Below are 20,756 nucleotides of genomic sequence, written 5' to 3'. Positions count from 1 at the left end.
AGCAGCAGGACAGCACAGGCTGGGGCTCAGTGTGGAATGAAGTGGCCGGTGCCCTGGGAATGGGGAGCAGCAGGACAGCACAGGCTGGGGCTCAGTATGGAATGAAGCGGCCGGTGCCCTGGGAATGGGGAGCAGCAGGACAGCACAGGCTGGGGCTCAGTGTGGAACGAAGCGGCCGGTGCCCTGAGAATGGGGAGCAGCAGGACAGCACAGGCTGGGGCTCAGTGTGGAACGAAGCGGCCGGTGCCCTGAACAGGGAGCAGCAGGACAGCTCAGGCTACACAGGCATTTCTCTTCCCTCTACGTTCTGCCCTTGACTTTGGCATCAGTGCAATCCCTGTTTTCTCTCAATAATGAACTTGGGTATGTCAAATAAGGAACTGTAGGAACTGCAGGGCTGGCCGTGGCCAGCCAGATGCTCTAGCACGATGGCCTGGCCGCAGGCACCCACACAGCCCCTCCCGTGTCCCCTCTGCTTGTCCACTGTGACCTGGCCAGCACTCAGCGACCTTCCACAGGTCTTGTGCTCCATACAGCCCAGAGCTAAGAGCGAGTCGGGGGTGAGGAGGGGACCTGAGGAGATAAGACTCATTGCCAAGATGGAGAAGACTGGCCTGGCGCATGTGCCGGGATGGGGAGGCCCTGAGGGGCCCAGGCTTGTGAGGCTGGAAAGAGCCACAGGGCAGCGTTTCCAGAACCAGCATGCAGCGCCCTGTGGTGTGCTGGGGAGACAGGACAGATGAAGGTGGCCACGTCCCCACAGGGCCACAGTCCACTGGGAACAGACCAGGATACCAGCCACACCTCACAAGGTGCTGAGCCCCACTGGGGAGCATGGCCAAGCTGGAGAGGCCAGCTCCTTCCCGAACACTGCCAGATGGTTCTGGAAAATGTTGGAAACTGGATTCGCAGGTGGACTTCGCACCACGGTTTAAAGGGCAGGACAGTGAAGTTCAGGGAGGTCAGTGATGTGCCCACTTGGCCAGAGTCACTTTTCTTGTGAACGTTCCTTCCTTCCAAGGCCCCTGATGCCCACTGTGTGGTGAGAACAACTTAATTAAACTATGTCTAAAAAAGCCCCAGCCTGGGCAACATGTGAGGCCTCATCTCTACAAAAAACTTAAAAATTAGCTGGGCCCACGTGGTGGCATGCACCTGTATTCCCAGCTACTCGGGAGGCTGAGGCAGAAGGATCACTTGAGCCCAGAAATTTGAGGCTGCAATGAGCTGAGATGGTGCCACTGTACTTTAGCCCGGGAAACAGAGCAAGACCTTGTATTTTAATTAAAAAAAAAAAATCCCCAGACTGGTTTTCTGAAGATACTTGGTAAATTAAAACAATCATGTTTAAATGTATAGTTGAACTTGAAAGAAAGAATAGGCAGTCTCTAAGGGCAGAAAAAATGAAGCCTAAACTGAAACCAAAGAGGCAGACAAAGTATCAGTTGCTTTGAGGACAAAAGTCCATGCCAAACCCTGGACGTTTGTAGACTGACAGATCATGCAGATCAAGAGTGACAGAAAATCTCAGGGCCTACTCTTGTCCAAGTTTCTCTTCCTACTAGAGGCGCTGTGAAGGTAGGTCAGTGGAGGATGTAAAGGACCCTCAAAGAAAGGAGGGCTGGGTGGGAGACCTGCAGATCTTCAAAGGAAACCTGTTCTGAAAGGCCAGGCATCTCCTGGGGACCAGAGCCACTGGCCTGCTCTCAAACGGGTCTGGAGTGTGAGTCTACACTGTTCGCCATGAGTGGGGATCCCCGGGCCCTGACTGCAGTGAATGAAGAGTTTTAAAAAGTTGGGCACAGTGGCTCATGCTTGTAATCCCTGCTACTTGGGAAACTAAGGCAGGAGGATGGCTTGAGCCCAGGAGTTTGAGGCTGCAGTTAAGCTATGATCACACCACTGCACTCCAGTCTGGGCAACAGGGGCAGACCCTGTCTGTAAGTAGTAGTAGTAGTAATATTAATAATAGCAATAACAGAAATAAAATACCTAATCAAAAATTAACAAAATCTCTCAAGAAAATGAAACAAAACTGGCTCATGCCTGTAATCCCAGCTATACTCAGGAGGCTGAGGTGGGAGAACCGCTTGTATCCGGGAGGTGGAGGTTGCAGTGAGCCGAGATCGTGCCACTGCACTCCAGCCTGGGCGACAGGGAAATGCTGTCTCAAAAAAATAAAATAAAAAGAAAAGGAGACAAAATAAAAATATCAGCGAGATGGAAGGCAGCAGAAAAAAAGAGAAAGGCAATTAGAGGTGTGCATTGATTCCGGAAGTCCAATTCAAACAAGTGGAATTTTTAAAAGAATAAAGAAAACGAGGAGCAAATAAAACTCAAGACCAATATTACATTCAGATAAGAGTAAAATGTAGAAACAAAATTAAACAACGGAACAAATGAAACAGGCCCAGAGGGTTTTAGCAGAACCCTCAATCAAACATTCAGACATCCCCGCGGGCCATGGCGCAGGGCGGACACCCACCTGTTCTGCTGCAGCGCCTGGTCCAGCACCTCCTGCTTGTCCTTCAGCACCTGGTGCAGGTGCCGCATCTCCTGCCGGTACTGGGCTGTCTTGCCGGCGAAGTCCTCCTGCTGCTCCAGCAGACGGTGACTGATGTCCCCCAGCTTCAGTGCGGCCTGCTTCTTGTAGCCCTGGTCAGCAGAAGGACTCTGTGAGTGAGGGGCCAGGGTGGACAGTGCCTCCTGGCTGCGCTCCGTACCCACTCAGGGCCTTTTAAATCTAGTAACCCCAGGTAAGTTTGATCTGGGAGGGCAAGTCTGGATGATAAAAGTCATAAAAAGTGATAAAAGAATTTCAGGTACAATAAAACCAAATTTTAATGTATATAAATCCTGGTTCTTTATATGCTATAAATAATGAAAACATAAAATATCACCTTTGGACACAGTGGTTCATGCTTGTAATCTCAGCACTATTAGAGGCTGAGGCAGGCAGATCACTTGAGGTCAGGAGTTCGAGACCAGCCTGGCCGACATGGTGAAACCCTGTCTTTATTAAAAATACAAAAATTAGCCAGGAGTGGTGGCACATGCCTGTAGTCCCAGTTACTTGTGAGGCAGAGGCGGGAGGATAACTTGAACCCAGGAGGCGGAGGCTGCAGTGAGTGTGATGGTGCCACTGCACTGTCTAGCCTGGGCCACACAGGGAGACCCTGTCTCAAAAAAAAAAAAAAAAAAAAAAATCACCATCACAGAAGAAACTAGGATGTTCTTGCAAATTAATCTACAACTGTATTTTTTCCAGGACAGCTTTTATCCCTGCATCAACTGGTAGCCTAAGAACTAATGCTGCCACTGGTCAGCACTCTTTCACCTTGACAAGAAAGCCTCATCGAAGAATCCAACAAGGGCTGTCAGTCTCTGTCGCCAGACAGACAGCTGAGATGAGAGCCCGTCATTTACTTTCCTTCTTTCACTTTTACTGTATAGTACTGAAGGTTCTGAATTGTTCTGTGAGCATTTCTAAAGTTCTTGTCACAGAGAGTCTGACAGGTAGTTCCACAGACTCGTTTTTTATAAGAAACTCTGACACTCAGTTTATACATCCTCTCTGACCCAAGCATTAGTGCCCAGTTTTTACACTTCCAAGTGAAATAACTTTGTTTTCTGCTGTTGCTTATTAATTTCTGGTTTTCATATTTGTGATCAACAAATGCTGGCTGGGTGGGATGGTTCACGCCTGTAATCCCAGCACTTTGGGAAGTTGAGGCGGGCGGATCACCTGAGGTCAGGAGTTTGAGACCAGCCTGGCCAACATGGTGAAACCTCGTCTCTACTAAAAATACAAAAATTAGCAGGGCGTGGTGGCGCATCTGTAATTCTAGCCACTCGGGAGGCTGAGGCAGGAGAATTGCTTGAACCTGGGAGGCAGAGGTTGCGGTGAGCCAAGATCACACCACTGCACTCCAGCCTGGGCGACAAAGTGAGACTCTGTCTCAAAACAAACAAACAAAAAACAAGTGCCTACATTATTTCTACTTTAGGGATTTACTGAGGCTTTCTTTCTGGTCAAGCAATGATCAATTTTTGTGTCTTTTATATATATGTAAATATACCCTGTTGATTATGTTGTTAAATCTTCTATTTTCTCATTTTGTTTAACATCTTGATCGGTCTTGGATTAAGAGAGGTGGATTATAGCTCCTATTACTAAGTTTCCATTTTTCTTTGTATTTCCTGTAGTCTACACTCATAAATTTGCTGCTATGTTATTTAGTGCATAGATATTTACAATTACTATAGATGATGATGATGTAGACAGGGTCTCACTATGTTGCCCAGGCTGGAGTCCTGTGGCTATTAACAGACCTGATCATGGTGCACTACAGCCTCGAAGTCCTAGACTCAATTCAAATGATCCTCCTGCTCAGCCTCCTCTGCAGGGACCCACACACCCAGCTCATACTATATATTATTAACTATAGTCTTTTAGTATTATAAAAATCTCCCTTTTTTTTTTGGTGTCATTTAGTGCTTTTGGTCTGAATTCTATCTTGGCATATGTCAAGATTTCAACCTTTGCTTTCTTTGTGTTTGCAGAAATCTGGGTTATCTCTACCCATCCTTTCAATTTAAATCCTTCATGAACACTTTGTTTTAGGCTGTCTCTTGGGTCTAGTGTGGAATAGCATTTTGCTTTATGAGTCAATCCAAAAAAATGTTGTTTTCCCTAATGGGTGAATTAAGCTAATTTACATTTACCTATAGGACAGATTTGTTTGGTCTCAATTTTGTTATTTTATGTTTGGCTGTTTTATCTACATATTTTTAAAAGATTTTAAACTAATGTAGTCTTTTTCTTTGCTTTTTTGCTGTTATAATTCTACCATTAAAAAAAATTTTTTTAGAAACAGGGTCCTGCTCCATGCTCTGTCCCTCAGGCTGGAGTGCACTGGTGCGATCATAGCTCACTACAGCCTTAAACTCCTGAGCTCAAGATCCTCCCGCAGAGTTGGGACTACAGGCACTGACCATCAAGCCCAGCTAATTTTAAACATTTTTTTAGAGATGGGGTCTCTATGTTGCCCAGGCTGATCTTGAACTCCTGGTCTCAAGTGATCTTCCTACTTCAGCCTCCTGAGGAGCTGGGATTACAGGCATGTGCCACTCTGCCCAACTCTGATTCCACTATTTAGGAATAAAGCTCGATACTTGTAGTTGGCTTTATTCTTTTTTTTTTTTTTTTTTTGAGACAGAGTCTCGCTCTGTCCCCCAGGCTGGAGTACAGTGGCCCAGTCTCAGCTCACTGCAAGCTCCGCCTCTGCCATTCTCCTGCCTCAGCCTCCCGAGTAGCTGGGACTACAGGCGCCTGCCATCACTCCCGGCTAATTTTTTGTACTTTTAGTAGAGACGGGGTTTCACCATGTTGGCCAGGATGGTGTTGATCTCCTGATCTCGTGATCCGCCCACCTCGACCTCCCAAAGTGGGTTGGTTTTATTCTTACACCTTTATATGCTATGTTCTTAGTCCCCTCTTTTTAGATTGTATCCATTGGTTCCCTAACAAAAGTAACAATACATTAGCTCATAACAACATTTTCTTCACTTTTCCCCTCCTGTTCACCTGCTAGCTCGTACCACTTGGTTTTTCAGCTTTAATGATATCCCTTGACTCTTATTACCTATGAAGAAATCAGCAAGTGTAATCTACTTTCTACCTTCCTTCGCCCTTAGCCCATCATTGTTTCCTTGGTTGTATTATTACTACATTGTCAGAAAACATTTACATACAATTCTATCAGCATCAATCCTTATCCCTGCTGTAAAAATGGATTCTTCGCTCACTACAAGTTAATTTTGCTGAAGTTTCCCCAATTACTTCTTGGCTGGCAGGACTCATTGTTGAGACATGGTCTTGCTCTGTTGCCCAGGCTAGAGTGCAGAGGCACGAACATAGCTCCCTGCAGCCTCAAACTCCTGGGCTCAATCAATCCTCCCACCTCAGCCTCCCGAGTAGCTGGGACTACAGGCATGTACCACCAAGCCTGGCTAATTGCCGTATTTTTTTTAGAGACTGGGGTCTCCCTATGTTGCCCAGGCTGGTCTCAAACTCCTGGGCTCAAGGGATCTGCCTGCCTCGTCCTCCCAAAGGGCTTGGATTACAGGCATGAGCCACTGCGCCTGGCCGTTTCATCTTAAAGTCGTATGTTTTAGTGTCAATTTTCTGGGTCCATTCTGTGTCAGTTTTCCCTAAGTACATAATGTGCCCTTTCAGGACGTAGATTCAAGTCTTCTTTTATTTCAGAAAGATTTTTATGAGTTACAGTTGAGAGCAGAATAAGCCACTGTTTTGGTTTCTTCTTTGGAGGCTCTAGAAGTAGATCTCTTAGATCTCCATCACTTTCCACCGAATCCTTTGCACATCTCCATTCCCACTTTCCTGTCTGTCTTTCTCGTTTCTAGCTGCATATCCCTTATTGCTCTGTTACGGCGTCTGTCTCCATAGAATTCAGTCTGCATTTCTTAAACGGCTTCTCTTTCCCTTCTATTTCTTCCCTGGGTCATGTCAGTTCCATCCCACGCCCTCCTGGGCCTGGCTGCCTCTTCCTGAGGTCCTGTGTCTCTGCTCTGTGACATTTCTTCCTGGCTCTGACTGCCTCCTGAAGTCTTGTCTCTCCAGCTGTGTCCAGCTCTCTAGCCAGCTACCTAGCAGTTCACTTTGGAGTATCATTTTGATCTTTTACGGCAACACTTTTCCTGATAAGTTTTCGGCAGTTTTCGTCAATGGGAAGTTAGGCCTCTATTTTTCTTCCTTTTCCTTAAACTGTTTTTATATGGAGGACTCTGAATTCCTCTGGGATGAGAGGAGGTTCCTGGGAGGGTGGGAGCGACAGTTGGGCCAGGGTGTCCTTCCAGGCTTCCCATGTTCCCCCCACCCTCCACCTTGCAGCCCTATCTCCCACTCACTGAATTCAGCCTGGTTCGGAGGGGCCTCTGCCTGCATCCCTCCGTTCCCAGATCTCGTCACAGCCCCGGACTTCCAAGGTGATGTCTGCCCTTTGAAGAGTGATATTTTGCAGGGATTTCCTGAGATGTCACCTCTGGATTTCTCAAGCCTTTTCTCTTCACTCCCGCCGAGTTCCTGGCCTGTCTACCTTGGGGCCTGCTCACAGGTGTCTCCTCTGGGTGAGCCGGTTTTACTATTCCTGTTCAGATAAATGGTAACGCTACGGATTCCCCAAGCAAGGCCAACTACTCCGAGGATCACTCCTTCTCTTTTGCAAGTAAAAAGCAGGAATATTAGAAAAAAAGAAAGAAAAAGAAAAAACCCCACGACGGGGATTTTAAAGTACTCAATACTTCTATGCTGAGTCCCTTCATCAACAGCATGGCATATCCCCTTCCCTTTCAGCCTTTTTTTTTCCTCTTAAAGAGACAGGGTCCCTGCTAGGTGAGGTGGCTCATGTCTGTAATCCCAGCACTTTGGGAGGCAGAGTCAGGCAGATCACTCGAGCTCAGAAGTTCAAGACCACCCTGGGCAACATAGCAAGACCTCATCTCTAAACAAACAAACAAACAAACAAAAAAAAAAAAAAAATAGCGAGACACCATGGTGCTTGCCTGTAGCCCCAGCAACTTGGGAGGCTGAGGCAGGAGAATCCATTGAGCCCAGGAGTTCAAGGCTGCAGTGAGCCATCGTCATGTCACTCACTGCACTCCAGTCTGGATGACAGAGTGAGATCCTGTCTCTCCTTTTATCGGTGTTTTTGTTTGTTTGTTTGTTTGTTTTTGAGACAGGGTCTCACTCTGTCAGCCAGGCTGGAGTACAGTGGTGTGACCTCGGCTCACTGCAGCCTTGAACTTCTGGGCTCAATGGATCACCCCTCCCCCACCGCCGTCAGCCTCCCGAGAAGCTGAGACTACAGGCAAGCACCACCATGTCTGGCTAACTTTTTAAATTTTTTATAGAGATTGGGGTCTTGCTATGTTACCCAGACTAGTCTCAAACTCCTGACCTCAAGTGATCCTCCTGGCTAGGCCTCCTGAGTCACTGAGATTACAGCATGAGCCACTGGGCCTTGTTTCATAGCCTTTATTCTTAAACAGCTGTGCAGTATTTTATTGTGTGAATGAACCAAAGTTTATTGAATGAGGTGAGAGGTACCATTCTGTCAGCAAAACTTTACAATACTTTTACTCTGTGGACTGTTACTGACGCACATGCAAAAGGTGTCGTTTTCTTAAACACAAAAATCCACAGCAGTGAACCTGCATTCCCATCTGAAAATGAAATCTCCGAGGCCAAATAACCACGTACCTTGACTTTTTCCTCCAGCTTTCCCAGGCGAATGTGGCTTTTGATGACTTTGTTGAGCACGCCATCCTTCTCACTTTCTAAACATTTTGCCTAAGGAGAAGGGTGATAAATGGGCTCTCAGTTTTACAGAAACATTGAAATAACAAATAATTATCTTGCAAAGAGTGTTACTGCTACTGCTCACAAGTAATCTTCATTCTGCCACCTGTCCTGCCTCAACCCTTTCCCCGCCCACTGTGGGAGGGCCGGGGCCTCAGGCCAACAGATGAGGATGGGCAGGGACAGGGCATGGGGGGTGCCCGGCTGGGCATAAAGAGAAGAATTCCAGCCCCACAGACCAGGGGAGTGGGAGGGGCTGCAAAGGTTTGCAGAAGCATCTCTACTCTTATGGAATCTATCTTTCCTTCAATCACATCCAAGGAATAAGTGCCAAGATGCCAATCAACTCAAAACTTGACTCATTAGAACAATTCCAAAATTAACGATAATGTAATATGAATGCACAAGGCCGTTTCTCCAAGCCATACATGAAAAGCAATACATCCAGGAGGGATGACATCATTTGAAGTCAAATGATTTAAACTAATATCCAGGTTGGACATGACCTGCTAGATTCTATAAATTAACTATTTTAGATGCTAAAGTAAAATAAGTAATGCTGAGCATTCTTTCCAAGGTAGGCTAGTGGTGACAAGTTTGATTTTCCAGAAGGAAAGCTAAGTCACAGAGTAATTGCTCCAGGTCACATGGAAAATCCACCCTAGAAGCAGGATTTTAAAAGATCTCAGGCCAGGCTTGGTGGTGTGCGCCTGTAGTCTCAGCTGCTTGAGAGGCTGAGGCACGAGAATGGCTTGAACCCAGGAGGCGGAGGTTGCAGTGAGCTGAGATCGCGTCACCGCACTCCAGCCTGGGCAACATAGCAAGACTCTGTCTCAAAAAAAAAAAAAAGATCTCAGTATCTAAGACTATCGTGTCTCCCACAAAAATGTGATAAATGCAAGATGGTGCAGTCATACTTGGGGAAACTGAAAGTGATCTTTTTTTTTTGCTTTTGTTTTTGTTTTTGTTTTTTGACACAAAGTCTCAATCTGTCGCCCAGCCTGGAGTGCAGTGGTGCGATCTCAGCTCACTGCAACCTCTGCCTCCTGAGCTCAAGAGATTCTCCTGCCTCAACTCAACCTCCCGAGTAGCTGGGACTACAGGCACACGCCACCATGCCCGGCTAATTTGGGGAAACTGAAAGTGATTTGTAGCCAGAGGACATCAGCAGAAACTTCCCAAGGCAGAGTGGAGTCCTCCCACTGCCAGTGTATGTACAGGGTGGGGTTCAGGCTCTCACGAGGTCCTGGAGACCAGGACGGGGTTGGGCAGGAGTACATGGGGGCTCAGTCCTAGAACAGGGCAGAGACTGGCAGAGCAGCCAGTAACACCCCTGGACCTGGCTAGAGGGGCTGGCGTAGGCACTCCCAGGGTCAAGGGGCCTGCAAAACCGTAGGGATGTGTCTGCCCCAGACATGGCTATACAAGACCAAGCGCCCTGCCCAGATGTCCTGGCAGCTACCATGCATCTCCCTGCGTGGACAGCGGGTGTCTGCTTGGACAGAAAAGTCCGTGGTGACAGGTGAAGCCAGGATGGAAGAAAGCAGCTCTCCCACGCCCTACATTTCCAGTTTGACTCTGCGGGGCCTGAGGACTCTAAACTTGACAGCCAGGCCATGATAAAGGTCAAGGCAGGAGAAGGGAACACAATTTACTAACAGTCTGTTGGCTCAACGAGTAACTTCTAAGTATCTGGAGACAGTAAGTGGCCTCCATTTGTATTTCCATCCTGAGCCCACAAATATTGTGGGCCGAAAGGGGAGTGTCTGAGGGTCTGGGAGGATCCTGACTTCATCACGGAAGCCTGTGATACTCCTTGGCCCATGTGAGAGGCATGGGGCCTGCACCCCAGGGACCGGGATTCCCTGCATGTCCTGCCCTGCAAACAAGATGGCTTCGTATTTACAGTGGCCTCAAGACATGTGGCGGGCAGGTTCCCAGGAAATCTGGAGGTGAAAGGGTTTGTTCAGCCCTTTAGATTTTTCAGCAAGTTTTCTCTTGCCCTCTCCATGTCCCGGTGAGGAAGGCCAGCACACACAGCAGAAGGGAAAATGGGCACTCAGAGAGTATCAGGGTTCAGCTGCCTTTCAGAGGGGGAGCGCTGGGCCAGATACTTGGAGTGCCTTCAAGGCTCCATCCATGCTGCGTCAAAGTCAAACTGCTTTCTGGAAGGCTCTGGAAAGGACTCAGAAGTCACCAGTAAAATATGGCCAGAATGACCACACGCTTATCAGCAATTACTGTAATTTAAAAAACTGTTTTCAGCTGGGCGCGGTAGCTCACGCCTGTAATCCCAGAACTTTGGGAGGCCGAGGCGCACAAGGTCAGGAGAACGACCATCCTGGCTAACACGGTGAAATCCCGTCTCTACTTAAAATACAAAAAATTAGCCGGGCGTGGTGGCCCATGCCTATAGTCCCAGCTACTCAGAAGGCTGAGGCAGGAGAATCGCTTGAACCCAGGAGGTGGAGGTTGCAGTGAGCCAAGATCGTGCCACTGCACTCCAGCCTGGGTGACAGAGCAAGATTCCATCTCAAAAAAAAAAACAAAAACCTGTTTCAGGAGGGAAGCTCAGGGTGGCTGGCTGGAGGCACAGGATGTCGGACTCCTCCACACAGGAGAACCAAAACAGGAGTCAGTCATCGCACAGAGGACATCTAACAGAGACCATGGGAACTCGACAGGGGAGGGCTGGGCAGCACCTGCGCACTGAAGGAGAGGGAGATGACAGCCCAGATGGGATGGGTCTTGGTCGGGAGCCTGGAGAGGCTTCCCCGTGCGGGGAAAGGGTGAAAGATCCCCAGGGGTCCACATTCTCACTGCACACTCCTGTGATCCCAGCCCCAGGGGAGACCCTCAACCCCTGCAGGCCCTGAGACTGGTGCAGGGTGCTCCCTGGAGTCTGTGTGACCCCACTGCTCCAGAGAGGTGGCTCACGCTGGGTCCCACGCTGACCCAGGCTCCGGGCAGCTGCAGCACAGTGGCATCACTTTGAGAGTCCGGCCCCCACCAGACTGCATCCTGTCCCGGGACCCAGCAGCCCCGGCATCTCCGCATCCCTGGGGCCCCACGGACATCTCCCCACATGTACCTGGAGGGCTGCAGCGGCAAGGTGCCAGGTGGACCCAGGGAGGCAGCAGGTCCCCAGCACTCTACCCTACAGTGTCCTGCATACCCAGGAGAGTGTGATGCAGTGCACTGAAGAGGGTGCCCATGGGAGCAAGGGAGCTGAAGCAAGTGCTCCCCGATCCTGAAACCTGCCTGCCTGGGGCCCCTGTCACTAACAGCAACCCCACCCACTCCAGCCACAGAGCCCTGCGCATGTGCATGTGCCCTGAGGACAGGCTTCCCCTGCCCAATGCCTCCGTTGCCAAAGCAACCCAAGCACAGCACCTGGGGCCTGGGGATTACCCCATCCTCTTCACCACAGCGTGCGGGGACTGTCCCACCATGTTGGTTGCCCCAGGCGTGCACACACACACACACACACACACACACTGGTAGAGGGCCTAATAATGACCCCAGAATGCCTTCCGGAGGCCTAGGGCTTGTCCCACCTCACCCACCACAGCCTATGCCTATGGACACCATTGAGGAAACTGAGAACAGGCCCACCTTGCCTGGCACTGCTCCCATAGTGCCCAAGCATGCCATCTGGGGGTCTGGGGATGTCTTCAGATTGTCAATCAGCCCGGGTGCACATGCACATAACCAGGGGCCCAGAAACAGGCCCTGAAAAACTGCTGCTGGTACCCAAACACACTGTCCAGAGGTCTGGGGATTGCCCTGCTCCATTGACCACCTCTGGCATCTGAGCCTTCCTCCTGGGGGCCTGAGGACGGGTCCACCCACCACCACCACCACCATCCCTGGTATCCACCTGCACGTGCTACCTGGGGGCCTGCTTAGCTCACCGCAGCCACTACTAACAATAGTGAGTGCCACCTGGAAGCCCAAGGTAGTACTGTGCACTGAAGGAGAGGGAGATGACAGCCCAGACGGGATGGGTCTTGGTCGGGAGCCTGGAGAGGCTTCCCCGTGCGGGGAAAGGGTGAAAGATCCCCAGGGGTCCACATTCTCACTGCACACTCCTGTGATCCCAGCTCCAGGGGAGACCCTCAACCCCTGCAGGCCCTAAGACTGGTGCAGGGTGCTCCCTGGAGTCTGTGTGACCCCACTCACACTATACATCCTGCATCCACAAATACCATCCACTATACATCCACAAATACCATCACTCACACTATACATCCTGCTCAGGGGCCCAAGGAATTGCCCACCCACTGGGCATATAGCTGCCACTAAGGCACCCAAGCAAGCCACTTGGAGGCCCAAGAATCGACGTGCCTGGACCTGCTAACATTGGTGCCTGTATGTACTACCCACAGGCTCATGACAGGTGTGCTTGGCTCACCCCCCAAGAGGACTGGTCCAATTGGAGTCCCATCCCCAGCAAAACCTCACCACAGCCTCTACTAACAACTGCAGACTAAGCCACTGAGGACATCACAGACACCACTGACACTGTTTCCAGCTGAGGTAATCATATGAAGACATGTATGCACACATCCAGAATCAAAGCTAATGTGGCTTAGCCAACCAACACCATAGATACATCTATAGGAAAAGGCTTCCCCTATGAAAGCCAATACAAAAAATCAGAAGAAGTGACTGTTACACTTGATTTGCAGAAATCAATGAAAGGACATAAGAAACATGAAACAGCAAGGCAATATGAAACCTCCAAAGGAATATAATAATTCTCCAACAACAGATTCCAACAACAACAAAAAAAAACTTATTAAATGCCTGAAGGAGAATTAAAAATAATGATATTAAAGAAGCTCACTGAAATACAACAGAACACAAATAAACACTATAAAGAAACTAGAAAAACAATTTAGGATATAAATGAGGATTTCACCAAAGAGATAGATATAAAAAAGAACTAAACAGAAATCCTGGAACTGAAGAATTCAATGAATAAAATAAACAATACAATTGACAGCTTCAACAATAGACTAGATCAAGCAAGAGAAAGAATTTCTTCTGCTTTTGAAATACTCAGTGAAATGAAAGAGAGGGAGAGAGAGACAGAGACTGAGAGAGAGAGAGAGAAAGAGAGAGAGAGAGAGAGAGAGGGAGACAAAGAAAGAGAAGGAGCAAAGGAAAGAGAGAAGAATTTAAACAAAAAATGAAGCCTGCCTTCTGGTGTTCCAAGGGGTGAAAGGGGTGAAAAGGAGTTTAATGGCATAAAAATACCTATTCAACAAAGTAACAGTTGAAAACTTTCCAAGTCTAGCAAGAGATTTAGAAATCCAGACACACGAAGCTCATATTCCCAAAAAGGTCTTCTCCCCATGATATTACAGTCAAACCATCAAAAGCCAAACACAGAATTCTAAATATATATATGTGTATGTGTGTGTGTGTGTGTGTGTGTGTGTGTGTGTGTATAAAGTCTAGTTACATATGAGGAACTGTCATAAGACTAATGGCATGTGTCTTTTCTTTTTTCTTTTTTTTTGAGATGGAGTCTTGCTCTGTCACCCAGGCTGGAGTGCAGTGGCATAATCTCAGCTCACTGTAGCCTCCGCCTCCTAGGTTCAAGCAATTCTCTGGCCTCAGCCCCTCAGGTAGCTGGGATTACAGGCATGCACCACCACGCCCAGCTAATTTTTGCATTTTTAGTGGAGACAGGGTTTTGCCATGTTGGCCGGGCTGGTCTTGAACTCCTGACCTCAGGTGATCTGCCCGTGTCAGCCTCCCAAAGTGCTGGGATTAAAGGCGTGAGTCACTGTGCCCAGCTAATGGTGTATTTCTCAGAAGAAACTTTACAGGCCAGGAGAGAATGGGATGATATATTCAAAGGAATGAAAGAAAAGAAAAAAAAAAAAAAACCTGTCAGCCAGCCAAGAATACTATACCAAGTAAAGTTATCCTTCATAAATGAAGAAGGAATAAAGACTTACAGATAAGCAAACACTGAGAGAATTTGTCACCACTAGACCCATCCTTCATGAAATGCTTAAGGGAGTCCTACAGCGGGAATTGAAAGGACAATACTTACTATCATAAAAACACCTGAAATGATAAAACTAACTGGTAGAGCAAGCACACACGAACAAGGAAGAGAAAAGAACGCAAATGTTACCACTATAGAATGAGATAAATAAAAGGAACAAATGATACACAAAACAACCAGAAAACAATCAACAAAATAACAGGAATAAGTCCTTGCATATCGATAGTAACCTTGAAATGTAAATTAATTAAATTTTCCACTTAAAAGATACAGACTGGCTGAATGGATATTAGAAAAAAAAATTTTTTAAAACATGATCCAACTATGTGCTGCCTACAAGAAACACGTTTCACTTGTGAAGATCCATACAGACTAAAAGTAAAGGGATGAAAAATATATTCCATGCAAAAGGAAACCAAAAACAAGCAGGAGTAGCTATACTTGCATCAAATAAAACAAACTTTAAGTCAAAAACTGTGAAAAGAAAGTCATATTATAATAATAAAAGGATAAATTCAATAAGAGGACACATTCTAAACATGTATGCACCCAACACCACAGCATCCAGATATATAAAACAAATATTATTAGATCTAAAAGGGGAGATAGACTACAATACAATAATAGTTGGGGACTTCACCACCCTACTCTCAGCAATCAGGTCACCGAGACAGAAAACTAACAAAGAAACACTGAATTTAACTGCACTTTAGATGAAATGACCTAATAGACATTTACAAAACATTTATTTCATCCAATAACTGCAGAATACACATTCTTCTCATCAGCATATACAACATTCTCTAGTACACAATGTGTGTTAGGCCACAAAGCAAGCTCAACAAATTTAAAAATACTGACGTCATATCAAGTATCTTCTCAGACCATAGTGGACTAAAACTAGAAAGCAATAACAAAAGGAACTTTGGAAACTGTACAAACATATGAAAATTAAACAACATGTTCCTTAACAATGATTGGGTCAATGAAGAAATTAAGAAGGGTATCAAAAATTTCTTGAAACAAATGAAAACTGAAACAGAACATACCAAACACAACATACCAAAGCCTATGGGATACAGCAAAAGCAATGCTAAGAGTGAAGTTTATAGCAATAAATGCCTGCATCACGAAAGTGGAAATATTTCAAATAACCTAATGATGTACCTCAAGGAACTAGATAAACAAGAACAAATAGAACCCAAAATGAGTAGAAAGAAAGAAAAAATAAAGATCAGAGCAGAACTAAGTGAGGCAGGGTGAAATGTTCTTATAGTCCCAGTGACGCAGGAGGCTGAGGGAGGAGGATCGCTTGAATCCAGACGTCCAAGGTCAGCCTGGGCAACACAGTGAAAAGCCACTGCTAATAAACTGAAAACCTAGAGAAAATGGATACACTGCTGGATAACATACAACCTGCAGAGGCAGGATCAGTAAAGTTATGAGGCCACACTGACTTGTCCTCTTTAGCGAAGCCCCGCGCGCTCCTTTCGCAGTGGGCTCCTTTCATGTGCACTCTTGTATGTCAGCACCTAACTCTTTTGCAAGATAAGTAGTCCCACAGGATCCCAGCCAACTACCAGGTGGTTACACGTTCCTGATACCCAATATGGCCTAGGGAAAAGAACAAAAATCCCTTAATCATAATGTAGCTTCCCCAATCTCTAGCCAATCCACACCAAAAGCCCAAGAAGCTATTAACTACCAATTCCTGCTTGGGCAGGGCTAAAGACTTCTCCAGGGTCCTGCATGCACAGCTAGGCACAAGATTTAGCTTAATTTAGCTTACAGCGACCTTTTCCTCATTTTAATGTAAAAAACACACCCTAGGTGGAGGTTTTAATGCTAATTATACATATGATACACGTTAGAGCATGTAGATGCTGAGTGCATGCACCAACCATAGGTCCACCTTTGCACACTTGACCTCATCAATACTTTATGAATATGCATGCACAGCTCCTGTAAAGGGCATTCCCTTAAAATATTAGGGTCTGTCTCTTCCGCTGTCCCTCAGAGTGACTTTTGCTTTGCAACAGACTTCTTCACCTGCTCTTACTTTGGACTAGCTCTCAAATTCTTTTGTGCAGTGAAGTCAAGAAACTGAACCGGCCCATTGACAACACTATCAAGATTGAATTAGGAAGAAAAAGAAAACTTGAACAGACCAATAACAAATAATGAGATTGAATCATTAATAAAAAGTTTCCCAACAAGGAAAGTCCAGGACCAGATAGTTTTTCTGCCAAATTCTACAAACCTTACAAAGAAGAACTAATACAAATTCTCCTCAAACTATTCCAAAAAAATTGAAGAGGAAGGAATTCTATCTAATTCTTTGAGGCCAGTAATACCCTGATACCAAAACCAGACAAGGCCACAATAAAAAAAGAAAATTACAGGCCAATATCCTAATGAACACAGACGCAAAATCCTCAACAAAATATTAGCGAACCAAATTAAACAGCACATCAAAAAAATAGTATGCCATGATCAAGTGGGATCAAGAGATGCAAAGACAGTTCAACATACACAAATCAATAAACATGATAGATCACATCAGCAGAATGAAGGATAAAAACCATATGAGCACACCAACGGACACAGAAAAAAATTGGATAAAAATTCGACATGCCTTCATGATAAAAACACTTAATAAACTAGACATAGAAGGAACATAGCTAACATATGAAAGGCCATATATGACAAACCCACAGCTAACATCATACCAAGTAGGGAAAAGCTAAAAGCCTTTCCTCTCAAAACTGAGACTAGTTAAGGATGCCTACTTTTACCACTCTTTCTCAGCACAGTACTGGAAGTCCTAGCGAGAGCAGTCAGGCAAGAGAAAGAAATACAAGTCATCCAAATTAGAAAAGAGGAAGTCAAATTGTTTCTCTTTGCCAATGACACGATCTCATATTTAGAAAAAACTAAAGACTTCACCAAACGACTCTTAGATCTGATAAAATTCAGTAAAGTTGCAGAACACAAAATCAACGTATAAAGGTCAGTAGTGTTTCTATACACCAATAATGAACTCCCTGAAAAAGAAACCAAGAAAGCAATCCCATTTATAATAGCTACAAAAAAAAAATACCTAGAAATAAATTTAACCAAGAAAGTTAAAGATTTCTACAAGGAAAACTACAAACGCTGATGAAAGACAATGAAGCTGACTCAAACTAATGGAAAAACATCCCATGATCGTGGATTCAAAGAACTAACATCATTAAAATGACCAGACTCCCCAGAGCAATCAGCAGATTCAGTGCAATCCTTATCAAAACATCAGTGACAATTTTCACAGAAATAGAATGAACAATCCTACATTATCACATATGGAACCAAAAAGGAGCCTGAAAAGGCAAACCAGTTCGGAGCAAAAAGAACAAAGCTGGAGGTATTACACTACCTGACTTCAAAATATATTACAAGTCTATAGTAACCAAAACAGCACAGTATCAGTACAAAATCAGACACATTGGCCAATGGAACAGAATAGAGAACCCAGAAACAAACCCACATATTTACTGCCAACGGCTTTTCAACAAAGGCACCAAGAACATACACTGGGGAAAGGACACCCTCTTCAATACATGGTGCTGGGAAAATTGGACATCCATATACAGAAAAAGGAAACTAGATCTCTATTTCTCATCATATGCAAAAAATCCACTCACAATGGATTAAAGACTTAAATGTAAAACCTGAAACTATACAACGACTAGAAGAAAACATAGAGGAAGCACTCCAGGACTTTAGGCAAAAATTTTATGGCTAAGACCCCAAAAGCACAGGCAACAAAAACAAAAACAGACAAATGGAACTATATTAAACTAAAAAGCTTCTGCACAGCAAAGGAAACAATCAATAGAATGAAGAGACAACCTGTTGAATAAGAGAAAATACTTGCAAAATATTCATTCAGCGAGAGACTAATACCCAGGATATACAAGGAACTCAATTTTCTCTCTCTCTCTCTCTCTCTCTCTCATTTTTTTAAGAAACACAACTCTTAATAGCAAACAAACAAACAAATTCCATTAAAAAGTGGCAAAGGATCTAAATAGACATTCCTCAAAAGAAGACATATAAATGGGCAACAGGCATATGAAAAAAATGCTCAACATCACAAATCATCAGAGAAATGTAAATCAAAACCACAATATCATCTTACTCTAGTTAGAATGGCTATTATTAAAAAGACAAAAAATAACAGATGCTGATGTCAACCTAAAATAATCAAAAGGGTTAGAATCTAGTTTAAAGAGAGTTTATTCAAGCACAAAGTTTGACGACAGGCCACCCAGGAAGTAGATTCCAAAGAACACAAGTCTGTGTTCTGAAGTGTACAAGTTTGGGATCGCCAATAGGACCACATGTAGGAAAGCCTAACAGAATTTCAGTGTCTTTCTATGTAAGACTGAATGCATAGTTACAACAATCTAATTAGTTGAGGCAGTCTTTTTCTTTCAGGAAAAGTATATTTAACATTCCACACTGAAGATGTAACAGTCATGGGGTCATGGGTGCCATCTAGTCTTAGGTACAGAACAATAAAGGAAGCTGTTCATCTTTATAGATGAGTGACTGGAAGGAGGAGAAGGTCTGGTCTCTGGTCTCTCCTAGTCATTTACAAAACAACAGCAATGAGAAAGAGAACTCATCTATAAGAAGCAGAATAGCAAACAAGCTACATCGCTCAGTCTCCAGGGCTTAACTTCCCCCTTCGCGAAATACATTTAGAGGGTCCTGAAATTTTTTTTCTTTTCTTTTTTAAAATTGAGACAGGGTCTTGTTCTATCACCCAGGCTGGAGTACAGTGGCATGATCGACCTCCTAGGCTCCTTCCTCAGCCTACTGAGTAGCTGAAACTACAGGCATGCACTACTATGCCTGGCTAAGTTTTTCGTTATTTGTAGAGACAGGTTCTCCCTATCTTGCCCACGCTGGTCTCAAACTCCTGGACTCAAGTGATCCTCATACACTGTTGGTGGGAATGTAAATTAGTACAGCCATTATGGAAAACAGTATGGAAGTTCCTCAAAAAACTAAAAACAATTACCAAACGATCCAGCAATCCAAAGAAGATATGCTCTATTTACACAATGAAATATTATTTGGCCATATAAAAGAACAAAACCAAGTCCTCATACAGCAACACGGATGGAACTGGAGGTCATTATGTTAAGTAAAATAAGCCAGACCCAGAAAGATAAATATGGCATGTACTCATTCATATGTGGGGGCTAAAAGAGTTGACCTCAAGGAGGTAGAGATTATAATGATAGCTACCAGAGGCTAGGATGCATGTGGGTATGGGTGTGTTTGTGAGGGGCTGGTGGGGCAGGGGACAGAATGAAGAGAGGTTGCTTAATAGGTATAAGCATACAGTTAGATAGACGAAATAAGTTCTAATGTTCGACAGCAGAGTAGGTTGACTAAAGTTAACAACAATGTATTATATATTTCAAAATAGCTAGTAATGAGGACTTGAAATATTCTCCACACACAGAAATGATAAATGCTCAGCCAGGTGTGGTGGCTCACAACTGTAATCTCAGCACTTTGGGAGGCCGAGGTGGGCAGATCTCTTGAGGCCAGGAGTTCAAGACCAGCCTGGCCAACATGGCAAAACCTTGTCTCTACTAAAAATACAAAACTTAGCCAGGTGTGGTGGCATGCACCTGTAATCCCAGCTACTCGGGAGGCTGAGGCGCAAGAACGTCTTGAACCTAGGAGGCGGAGGTTGCCGTGAGCCGAGATTATGCCACTGCACTCCAGCCTGGGTGACAGAGTAAGACTCCGTCTTCAAACAAAAAGATAAATGCTTGTGGTGATGGATAGCCCAAACACCTGACTTAATCGTTACGCATTCTATGCACGTTACAAAATATCACATGTACCTCCCCCATGTGTATGTAAATATATTTAAAATATTTTTTTAAATGTAAAAATATTATGCATTAATAAAAAGAATTGTTTAAAAAGAAAAAAATGATTTGTAACATTTTTTGAGAATGGTATCTCAAGACTGGTTTATTAGCATTTCCTTTTTTTTTTTTTTTTTTTTTTTTTTTTAGGGATAGGGTCTTGCTCTGTTTACTAGGCTGCAGTCCAGTAGTACAGTCATAGCTCACTGCAGCCTTCAACTCCCACACTCAAATGAACCTCCTACCTCAGCTTCCTGAGTAGCTAAGACTACAGGTGCATGCCACCACGACCGGCTAATTTTTAAATTTTTTTCTGTAATCCCAGCACTTTGGGAGGCCGAGACGGGTGGATCACAAGGTCAGGAGATCGAGAGTATCCTGGCTAACACGGTGAAACCCCGTCTCTACTAAAAAA

General features: G+C 45.1%; 1 protein-coding gene across 1 annotated transcript in view; it reads right to left on the bottom strand.

The window, feature by feature from the left end:
* CEP89 (centrosomal protein 89kDa) overlaps positions 1-20,756 on the bottom strand; it is a 96,944-nt gene that overhangs the window by 766 nt on the left and 75,422 nt on the right. The window contains exons 16-17 of the mRNA XM_011995279.1: positions 8,282-8,371; positions 2,486-2,655 (exon numbers count right to left, since the gene is read on the bottom strand). Coding sequence (XP_011850669.1) covers positions 2,486-2,655; positions 8,282-8,371 — 260 coding nt within the window. The remainder of the gene's footprint in view (positions 1-2,485; positions 2,656-8,281; positions 8,372-20,756) is intronic.

This window comes from Mandrillus leucophaeus, unplaced genomic scaffold (assembly GCF_000951045.1).
Source record: "Mandrillus leucophaeus isolate KB7577 unplaced genomic scaffold, Mleu.le_1.0 Scaffold48, whole genome shotgun sequence".
NCBI classification, from domain to species: domain Eukaryota; kingdom Metazoa; phylum Chordata; class Mammalia; order Primates; family Cercopithecidae; genus Mandrillus; species Mandrillus leucophaeus.
This window is presented reverse-complemented; position numbering and strand designations above follow the sequence as displayed.